This window comes from Botrytis sinoallii (genome assembly GCF_014898435.1).
Source record: "Botrytis sinoallii strain Bc 23 chromosome Unknown BSIN_001, whole genome shotgun sequence".
Taxonomy (NCBI): Eukaryota; Fungi; Ascomycota; class Leotiomycetes; order Helotiales; family Sclerotiniaceae; genus Botrytis; species Botrytis sinoallii.
In genome coordinates, this window is record NW_024066028.1 from 1,509,248 (window position 1) to 1,520,140 (window position 10,893).

A 10,893-nucleotide genomic window follows, 5' to 3' on the forward strand; every position below is an offset into this window, starting at 1 on the left:
GTAGCCTCCCAAGCGATGGCTAACGCACTTGCGCCTTTGTCTCCGATCCTCTGAGCGCCTCCGTGCGCGCTTTCCGATCTCCTATATAGTATTTGTTTGAAAGCTGCTTTATCCTGTAAGGGTAGCTTTTGTATACATTCTATTGCAACATGGTATGCCGCTTTAATACTTCATTTGCTTTTCGAAATATACGGTTTTCTGTATTCAGAAGTGTATTCTTATAAGCTAATCTCTCTATACCTTTAGCTAAAACTAGTACGGTTTCGAATATAGGTATAGGAGAGTTTGATTAATATTGATTTATTTGAGATTTTATTAAAATTGATTAAGAAAAAGCTTCAATTGGATTATAAGAGATTTGAGAAATTTAAGGATCTAGATCGAAAGGGGAGGGAATAAATATATAAATTCGAATATCTAATTTTGAGAGTATAGCTTTAGGATTAAATGGTATCAATCCAGTTCTCTAAAATCCAGCTTTTATATTTTGAGATATAATTGATTATTGATATGTAGCTTTGAAAGCTATAAAGAATTCAATCTTAGAGATATAATTAATATATACCTTGATAAATCTATTAATTTGATTATTATACAAGTGTTTCAGGATATTAAAATATTTAATATCAAATGATTGAATTAAATAATTAGAATGTACTAGTAGCTTTACGTATATTATATCATTTGCTTTATAATATAATTGAAAAGGTATTGATTCATAACTTTTGTATTCATCCAGTACTAATATTCGATATTTGCCTTTTCTTTGATGAATAATATGTTTATCGAAATACTTTAATCATTCTAATCCTATCTCATTATTCGTCTATTTATTGGAAGTAGGTTTAATAGTTCAATTTGCAGGAAAATCGGTTTTGGTATATCAATTCGAAAGATAGACTTATCCTTGAATTATCAGAAATAGAGGTATAATTTCACTTTCTCTATTACTATATATAATTGCTATAGCCCATTCTCGATTGCCTGGCTGTATTGCCTTGCTTCTGCTATTTCGTTTAGCATTAATTACAACTATATAGATAACTATAATCTCTATTATAAAACCTGTTTTATCAAAATTGTAGAAATCGCAATCTTGAATATTATATTTCGCTTGTATATTTATTATTATTTGAAATCACTTTTCAATAAGCTTAGGATCTTTATAGAGAGCTTTTTGAAAGTTATAAATATAATTAAAACATATCTTTAATTTTATATAACACTTTATGAATTGATAAGCCTAAAGCTTTTCAATCTTTTTTATTCCTTGTAACTCAAGAATATAATTTGCTATATCTTTTATACTATTCAATTTAGATATAAACCCTTTATTATTTATATCAATTATATATTAAAGAAATACTTTTTTTTCTAATTCAATTATTTTATATTTATTTATTCGAATTTTTATTTAATTGTTTCAATTATTGATTTTATTATATAATATAGATCAAGGTATTAAATAGACTTTTGTAGTTTTTGTAATTGTTAAATTTTTAGACTTTCGAATAGTTTTAATAATTAAAATGATTCGGGCTTCTTTTGATTGTGTTTTTATAATAATTCATTGAGATATTGTGAATTGAAATTAAAGTAATTAAATAATGAAAAAAGTAGCGATCTGGTGATATTGGCGATCCGATGATAAACCACGTTATAGCTAAGCTCCCAAGTTACTTTCCAGCTATTCAGGTGGACAAAGGACAAGAAAGAAAAGGAAGAGGAAGAGTATCTTGCTTGGTATGAGGGCATGTTTTTATTGAATACTGGGTTCTGTGTGCAAAGTTACTTTTCTATATTAAAATTTATTCATTTAGAATTCAATATTAAAATCAATCAATATTATTATATATTTGAAATTTTGTAAAGTGATAAATTTTTATTTAAAATCTAATAATAAACCTTTAGTTTTTTTATTAAAGTTTTTAATTAAATCAAAATTATATTGAGTTTTTGATATTTAAAATTTTTATGAGAAATAATATTTATTTTACGAATCAAATTTCTATATAGAATTTTATTATTAATTTAGTTCAAAAATTAATAATTCTAATTTCAAAATAATTATTAGTTAAATCTCTTTATATATTATAAATTTCAAAGTTTTATAATCATATTTGAATTATTATATATTTATAAATATATAAAATAAAGTATGATTTTCGTGAGGAAATTCGCTTAAATTTCAGTCTGACATTCATCAAAACATGCCCTTGTAGATAGATAGATAGATAGATAGGGTGGTGATCTAATAGAAATCAATGGTAAACAAAAACAGAACTAATTATACTGTTAATATCGACAATATCTATGCAATTTGGCTATTTGAATAGACACTGTCTTGAAGAATTTAGAAGCAATTGTTAAAGGGTATATTTGGAATGAGACCTATCAACAAGATGTGAAAGCAATGATTCACTTACTACCGGTAGTCTGTTGCATAGACTCAATATTGACCACGAATAGAAAAGACTACCTACTATCTATTCACCTAGCAGGTAGCTATCTAGTACAGATGAGGCAGTATTGATATAGCTGGAGAGCTACTCATTCAAGTCTTGCAATTACCATCTTATCTTGTTAGCGAGGTACCTAGGTACTTATACTTTGCCAAAACTTTATATAAACTTTAGGGTTGTATATGAAAAATACGAACCTAGAGCTAGGAGATACTGGTAATTGAAAGTTCGACCGTGATGACCTTCATTTCTTAATTTTCTATTTATCCATTCAACAATAAGAAAAGAAATTAATTACCTCGTGAATTCCTCAGTATAGCTGCGATTGTCATTTTGAGTTTGTTGTACAAAAAGGTTTTAGCAGGGGCAGTGCCGATGCTGCCAATGTTGTTTCCCAGACGCGAACTGCAAGTCGTGCCAATCGCGAAATGGTATGGTGGTGGCTTGCACAACTTGTACTCTGTATGGCTTGATTTTATTTAAACCTGAATGCTACCTCCTCTTTGAGAGAGACAGTGAATTTCAGAGTTCTCTTGAATCCCGAGGTCATCCATCTTTCAACCCAGTCTGCGCGAATTTACTCTCATTTTGCCAAAGCAACTCAATCAATTCGACAACTCACTCGTTAAACCATCTATCGTCGTCCTTTTTCGAAAACATGAAGATTAATTCCCTCGTGATTGCCATCACCACAGTGCTCGCAGGTTTCACCTCGGCACAGAATGGTCTCCCAACCTGTGCAGTGAGTTTGGATAAGCTTTCCTTCCCATCGTTATACCAATCACCCTTATCTCTGGTTCAGCCGTGTGTCAATATGTTGTGCATCATGAAGCCAGCTTGCTGATATCAATATTCCATGTAGCAATCGTGTGTTACCCAGTACACGACGGGCTCTCAAATCGCTGGATGCGCCAGCCTCGACATCGCCTGCATTTGCTCAAACTCTTCATTTCTGAGTGGCATCGCGTGTTGCTTGGCCGACGCCTGTGATGCCGAGGATGAGCAGACTGCAGTTGCTTATGCTCAGAATCTATGTAGAACTTCGGGCGTAACCAATTTACCATCAGTAGTCTCGTGCGTATCGTCCGCTAGCTCGACCTCGTCCGGCGCAACAAGCAGTGCGACTGGAGCGACAGCCACAACAACTTCAGGTTCAACTACAGCTTCGGGAACGGGCACAAGTTCGTCAAATACAGCAACTGGATCCTCGACTTCTGCGTCAGCTTCTGCCACAAGTAACGCGGGACTTCAAAAGGAAATTGGTGCTGGAGCTGGCTTGCTTGGTGGATTGGCAGTCATCGTCGGTTTGTTGTAAGAGATTACACAGCATATGACAAAGGGGTGTAGGCGGGATTACTTCTGATTCTGCAAGCATGATACGTTGACATACGGGGTCAAATCTAGGTTTGTGGAGCTTAATCCGGTGGTTATGTTATATTAAATAATTGGTACCTGAGACCAAAGCACCTGCTTCTCGGAAGACAACTGGGGCTTTTCAGGGATAGGAAGAAGGCTGCCGAGTTAGTTCACTTCTAGTTTTCCACACATAATACATCATTTCCATGCTTCCAGAAGCTGAACAAATGAATAATGCTCATATCAATTCGCAAAAGAAAGAGCGACTGTCCCTTCAAGGTTCTCGAAACACGATCACGGATAGTGAATTTTGAGATCGTCTAGATAAATCAACTGTAGCTTTCGGAATTCTCCGCCGCTCTTCCCGACATTGACATCGAGATTAAAATCTCTTACATAAGTAGGGCACTTTCAATGTTCTCACTTCAAAACCCGGAAGTTCGTTGCACCTTGCAATGCTAGGATTAGATTCTTCAACCAGACCGGCGGGTCCATAATATCAGTCGTTCGAACGGCTTCTTTACCGAAATGACCAGGAACACTATGAGGATACTGTACGTATTCCCGGGATTGAAATGAGCCTAGAGTCTCGACCTGGGGAAACAACCTCGGAGGAGGCTCGGTTCTGTGATCTTGCATGAAGCATACCTAGTCCCGTCCTCGATTGAAGAAATCTGAAAGAGTGAGACGATGATGAGAGGGACGGGACGTGTGTGTTTATGGCATAGAGACGATTAGATTAGATGACTTTCGGCATATGCTGATGCTGATACTGATACATTCCGTGAATTAAAGAATACTCTAATACATACAGTGCATACTGCTTAACCGTGGACGGGGGAGAGTAGCCGATATGCCAGCCTTTCCAAACTGTCAATGTCCTCGTGCCACATAGATGAATTCCCCGATAATTACATGTCACTGTTGTCACGTCCCCTGGTTCCCGAGTGCGAGCTTGGTATTGGTAGTGCTGGGAGACAGCTGTCCTTGAATCCATCTTTGTGTCAGAAACCTTAAGAGCTTAACCGGCTGGTTGTTTTTAGCTCCCGTAGCTGATGCATTCTTATGCAGCAAAAATGGCGAATAATTCCTTATACATATCAGACGAGAATCTGCTATGACCTGTAAATAAATCCAGTGATGTATTAGTTTCAGCTTGGACCTCTTTTTTATCCAACGGTGAGATGAAGCAAGGCAAAGGACCTAGGTGAGGACAGGTAGTAAAAGTATCACCGATGAGGTTATTTAGCTCCTTGGGACTTGTTCATGTCCTGTATTACTGTGTACATCGTATGTCTATTAAAAATTATCGCATGTGACCTTGAGCTAGTTTCGGCACTTGCTATTTTTACACCTGAAAAAACCTCGGGAATTATCACAAGTGGACAATTTTGAGGACATTTTCTTATCATACATTTACTTCTTCCCTCGGCATTCTTTGAAATCATGTCCCGAGAAATTAGTAGCAGCAAGACAGCAACGATCCTGCGGCCCCATGTATGAAATCTGGTTCCACAAGCCCTCCTTAGACTTTTGCAATTATATCGCCGTCGAGCCGTTTACATGGGTGGGTGTGTTCCTTGGGGCTCGGGGTAGAAATAGATAGGATCCATAGGGCACAGACTTGCTTGCATTGAGCAAATAATTGCTTTTGCCCTTCGATATCTCGGTTCCGCTTCATCAAATCGATTTGAGATTTGGCGGTAGCATGGTGTGTGAGATCTGAGTAGATCGTGATCGAAGAGCACGGTAGAGAATACGCAAATAGGAGGTTTTGGCGAGATAAGATAGGGATGCGTGCTTAGATCTAGTGCAGTACAGACGACTTCTGGAATAAATTATTGAATCCACGATCCGATAGGAGGTCCCGTTTGGATAATCCCCGGTTTGCAAAGTCCTTGTAATTCCTTGTAGAGTACGCGTTTGAGCAGGTTTGTGGGAGATGAACAACCATATTACCATATTTGATCATTCTCAATGTTTTTTCTCAAGTATTGGAGATATTAGCTAGATGCTTTCGTCGAACAGATATCTGTATTCGTCAGCCTTTCTAGCCCTTTCCGTCCTTGTAAGATTTTCTGTAATGGGAGTAATGGGAAGATCTCAAAATCTATCTAGGTATTGATGTGTGCCGATGGATGTAATGACTCTCAGAACGGGAAATTGTCTCTTTCGTACAAGATGCCTTTTGCTTTTCATCGCCCCCATCCGTACAGATATACATGTATACATACATCAAATCGTTATTGAGAATTGGTTATTGACATGGTTCCACCAGGTTTAGATCCAAGAAATCACGGACCTTGCGCTACTTTTTTTTTCAACGCCATGTCACGGACACACATCTCTCAAGCTGCGACTTTCACTCAAAAGTTCCCAAAATGCTTCGCACAACACCGCACCAGTTAATTTATCTAACAGACACAACCAAATCTCACACGGGCATACCCTGTCCAGTTCCCACGTCTCTTAAATCGGATCCTCCCACATGATCCACATTTCCAACAGCCCCCAATGCCCATGAACTATGGATGGTAGGTGCAAAGTCCCAATATGGCGTCTGATACATACCAGACAGTCGCCTTTCCCACGCTCATCTGCCCGGTACCCGATACGGATGCTCGTTGTATCTCTCTCTGCCTGTGGATGTTTGGGTACGCGGCGCGCCATCCCACCAGGGGTTACGGGTGTGAAGCTTTGATTTACCGAGCCCTCCCCGCTGGCAGCGTATATCATCCGTTCGCATCCGCAACTTTAGAGTAGGTATATGGTATCATCATTCGTTTCTTTCTTCGCTTCTTGACTCTTGAGTTTGTATCTATCGTGTACAGGTTACAATATCACAGTTGTACTCAAGATCTAACACAGTCACCGATTTGTCTCTGCTCAGACACCATTTTGACATTGGTGGCTACAACTTTCCCTTACTTTTCTCATTGATTACCTTTCCGTGACGCCTTCATACTTGTTTACATTCTGTTGCTTTTTCAAACATTGTGACAGGGAAGGTTCAGGTGATATATCCACAACTATTCTTTTCATTATATTTCAGCCTCAAGAAGTTTCGGCAGTGGATATATAAAGGTATGAGATTCTCCCTGACTCGTACTTGTCCGATATCAACTTCACACTCGCATTCCAACTCGAGCTTCATTGAAGTTATACCTCACGTCACTATTTCCCCTAGCCCCACCTAGTACGTATGCTACCTACTCCTCCAACCCTTTTCGCCATACTGACCTATACCTAAGCCATCCTCAAAATACACCATTCTCTTCAGAACCATGTGCGAATACACAAGGAACTACTACATCTACACTTCATGTATCGATCCCGGAGCTCACTACTTCTCAACCTCCATCGACGGAAGCAAAGAACGCCAATGTGCAAAGGGGCCCCATGAACGATACATTGTCGTGCCCGGGCATTGCCCTTTATGCTCATGAACGTCGACGTCATCACCAATCCTCCAGAATCTCTATGAGGTTCCACATATCACATTCGACTTCACGTACCATGATTGACACTTTTATTTCGCGTTTGACCTTGCACCAATACCCCCAACATCACATGGCAGGATTTTGGACGATTTTCTTCCGAAACAAATTCCGGGCATCAACATAGCACTTCAGCGAATCGATGTACTTCTTTATTAGGCGAGCTTTTTTGAGCAGGGTGTTCGGGAAAGCTATTGGATGGGTTTCATTTTGAATTTGGGGATATATATTCGTCACCGATGGAGTTTTATTGGTCAATTTTGCTTCTCTTGTATCGTCAACGGCTAGGGAAAAAACATGGAAAGAGCTGGATCTCAGGTATTTGCAAAAGCAAGGGACGAAGGAGCATATTGAGCGATCAACAGCATGGAATTTTTATTCATTGAGAAGCAAGGGAAAGGTTCAGCTTCGGTGCATACACAGATACACAATTTCTGATTACAGGCTTCATCCAAGTCTCCATTCATGTTCAAATATAATATTTTAACCAATGTCCATCTTCAAAAGTCCGAATTTCTGGTGGGCGAGATTTTCTTTTGATAATTCTAGTCGAGTACCTTACATTAGTGTCCGCATATGTGGCTGTCTACGAGCCAGTTATACAGCATGATTTCTGTTCGAGCCACGAACGCTGCGACGATCCTCGCCATGCTAAAGCGAGGATCGGGAGAATCGAGCCGAATGAAATGTAGAAGTATTGATAATCACATGGATGATATCTTTGGGGGTGCAAAAAGGAATCAACGAGTTCTTAAAAATACGACATATCTCCTTTTAGTCATTCCGGCACCGAACACCACCTGGGCACCGCGTGTTCACGGCTAAGTTTGTACGTATTGACTGTTTCTTCTTTCCCAATCAGTACGATGAAGCTTTGGAAGTCTTCTGGACACAGCTTCTTCTTCATGGCGTGAACTAGCTTGACATCAAGCTCAAAGCCTCCTCACATGAAGATTTTTCTTCTCCAAATATGGGGACCCCCTTTGAATTCTAAGGGTAATTGGGGGGGCCCACGGGGATCAGATCTGACAAATCGAAACTTAAAAAGACAGTTTTTTTTTTGCTTTTTAACTCCCGATAATGTTGAGGAGGTAGTTCCTCAGCTGAAACGTAAATGTGAGGAATGTATGTATGTAATATGTATGTAAGCACTGTATATGGTGAGGTAACCGAGTTCTTCAGCCGTGGATTTGGAACGAGGAAGAGGAAGCGGGAGGCTGAAAAGAATGGATGGATGGAGAGACAGGGGATGGAAGATCCCCCACTTCGATTTTTTTGGATGGATGTGGGGGTTTGGCGGATAAATATTTACTAGGTGTGGATATCAACATTACATACAGAGGTAGTGCGTATGTTCCATTGATTTTTATCGCTCGAAATTAGTCTTCTATATTGCGGGTAGGATGTATCCGTCGTAAGGTTACTATCGTGGCTTCAACATGTATGATGCGATCATTGCAATGGAGAGTGTGCACGGGGTTGTACTCGTGCCAATGCGACTTGTATGAAGATCATTCGAAACGACGTATGGGTCTGCACCATCTCGAAGTTGTTTGAGAGGTATGTTGTACATACCTAGCTAGGGACTTCGTATGATCGTATGGTATTCTATGTGGATATGAATGTGTACTGCGGTGTTGACGAGTTTGATACAGGACGGCTCAAGTGTTCTCGCCTTCCTCAAACCTCGGGTAGAGGGAATTCAAGGATGTATCGTTGACTTGATGAACGTTATGATGTATCGTTATACTTTTTTCCACGTCAAAGCAAGGATTTCTTCAAGCGCACTACTATCAGAGTGCATCATTCTATCACGGAGGTGGCTCAATAGTCGCATCGGCAATAAGTCGTGGGAAGCTAGAACATTCATTGATGCTTGGTCCTCTTCAAGGCCGTTAAGAAAGACATTTTATCCACAAACTCTATTCAACACTGTTAGGCACTTATGATGATACCGGTACCGAGCCCTTCCAGTTAAGGGCAACGTCTGTGCTTCAGTATTTTATTAGAAAAAAGAGCCGACGGAGCAAATCCTATGGCTTGATGCTGACAGACAAGCTCTTTGCTACAGAAATCAGCTAGAAATGTTCAATTGATTGCAAAATGAACAATTTCCGAAGCTACCGAGGCAGGGATAGCACATTTGCTTTGACATCGGCATATACAACTGTTAGACTTCGCAAGTAGTAGTCCTTTTGGTTACATACAATCCAGTGATGCCAATCCGTGTAATCAGATGTTCGAGCCGCATTCAAAAACCTTACAATGATTATCTTCCAGTTTTTGCACGTCTCCTGTCTATTCCTATCGCCACAAGCGAGTAAACGCCAACTGAACTCGCAAATTACGAGTTCAGTCGTAATCTGCCATCTTAGCGTGATGCCAAACGCTTTGAAGTTTGAACAGGTGCTAGCCTTGAATTCAACAGGGCTTCCACATGTATCTCGAAACTTTAATTGAACCCCGAAGTCTAGACACGGGATGATACACATTTCGAAGTTCAGCCGTTCGCGACGGTTTGTTCCATACCGTGACAGTGGGCTCGTCCCGCAATTGACCCCTCAAATCATCGGTTTCTGATATTGGGTGTACCTTCTTAATGCGGAACTCTTTCCGACGCTTTTTATGAAGCTATCTTGGTGTGAATGAAAGTGTATACACACCGAAATCACCGAAATCGATGAATCTTAAAAAATGTTTCTTCCCAGATGTAGATTTTGTTAACAAATCTTTTCTGAGTTTAGAAAAAAATTGACACATACATAAACAGTTAGCTTCCGAACCATTCGATGCTTGGTTCTAGATGGGAATATGTGTTGATTAATTAACCAAAGAATTTTGAAGACGATGTTTGATTCGAATGTGCACTCAATCTCGGCTACGCCGAAGCTATCACTTATGGCCCATGCATCAGCATCATGTCTCCACGGATGTATCACTGCTTTTGCGGCCCAAAAGTATGTAACTCGACGCTAAGAAAACTTGGTCGGTCTTGTAGACTATAGTTCAACGTCTTATTTCCATCTAACTTCGGAGTCGCATACTCTCCTGGCCACCCAAGTATGCTCATGGCGTGGTATAACTCTCTTGGAGCTAATCGCATCAAATATACTCGTCTACGAATTTCAATGCAAAGCAAGTATCTTGATGACATCACACAGAATGTTTGATGCGTCTTAGACCATATCTTAAGATTCATTATGACAAGGCTCATTGATAAATTGAGGGTCTCATTTGTTTTAGGAGATCCGGTCATCCGGATTGACACCATTAATACAAGGACTGGTCTCCATGGTTTGAAAAGCTAGGATTTGTTTGAATATATTTCACTCTAAGAATCCACTATCGGCTTGCAATAGACATTTCCATGGACTGGGGCGGGGGATAGAAAGGACCAGTGTCCCCTCAATCTAGAGATACTTGAGAATTCAACACGAAGCCCTAGTGGGGGTGTGTATAGAGGTTGTATAGCAAAGTTTCGGGTCCAATTGCAAATAGAAATCCATAAATGTTGACTCTCGGAGCTTTCGGAGGACGTGGAATCTGGAGTATAGTTTTGAGAAATCCCCACAGAAGAA

General features: G+C 39.6%; 2 protein-coding genes across 2 annotated transcripts; both read left to right on the forward strand.

Annotated features, from left to right (window-relative positions):
* Positions 1 to 3,120: 3,120 nt before the first annotated feature.
* EAF02_000301 (uncharacterized protein) lies at positions 3,121 to 3,777 on the forward strand (the record flags this gene model as incomplete). Its single annotated transcript, XM_038896349.1, has 2 exons — positions 3,121 to 3,204; positions 3,325 to 3,777. 2 exons carry the CDS (start codon positions 3,121 to 3,123, stop codon positions 3,775 to 3,777), a joined length of 537 nt encoding a protein of 178 aa, XP_038763208.1.
* Positions 3,778 to 6,603: 2,826 nt separating this feature from the next.
* Positions 6,604 to 7,819, forward strand: EAF02_000302 (uncharacterized protein). Its single transcript, XM_038896350.1, has 2 exons — positions 6,604 to 7,014; positions 7,070 to 7,819. The coding sequence occupies exons 1-2, from the start codon at positions 6,905 to 6,907 to the stop codon at positions 7,440 to 7,442; spliced, it is 483 nt and encodes a 160-aa protein (XP_038763209.1). The 5' UTR covers positions 6,604 to 6,904; the 3' UTR covers positions 7,443 to 7,819.
* The last annotated feature ends 3,074 nt before the right edge of the window (positions 7,820 to 10,893 follow it).

Coding starts and splice junctions, on each gene's coding strand:
- EAF02_000302 (XM_038896350.1), top strand. CDS start 6,905: ATGAGATTCTCCCTGACTCGTACTTGTCCGATATCAACTTCACACTCG. Junction 7,015..7,069: donor ATTTCCCCTAGCCCCACCTA/GTACGTATGCTA, acceptor CCTATACCTAAG/CCATCCTCAAAATACACCAT.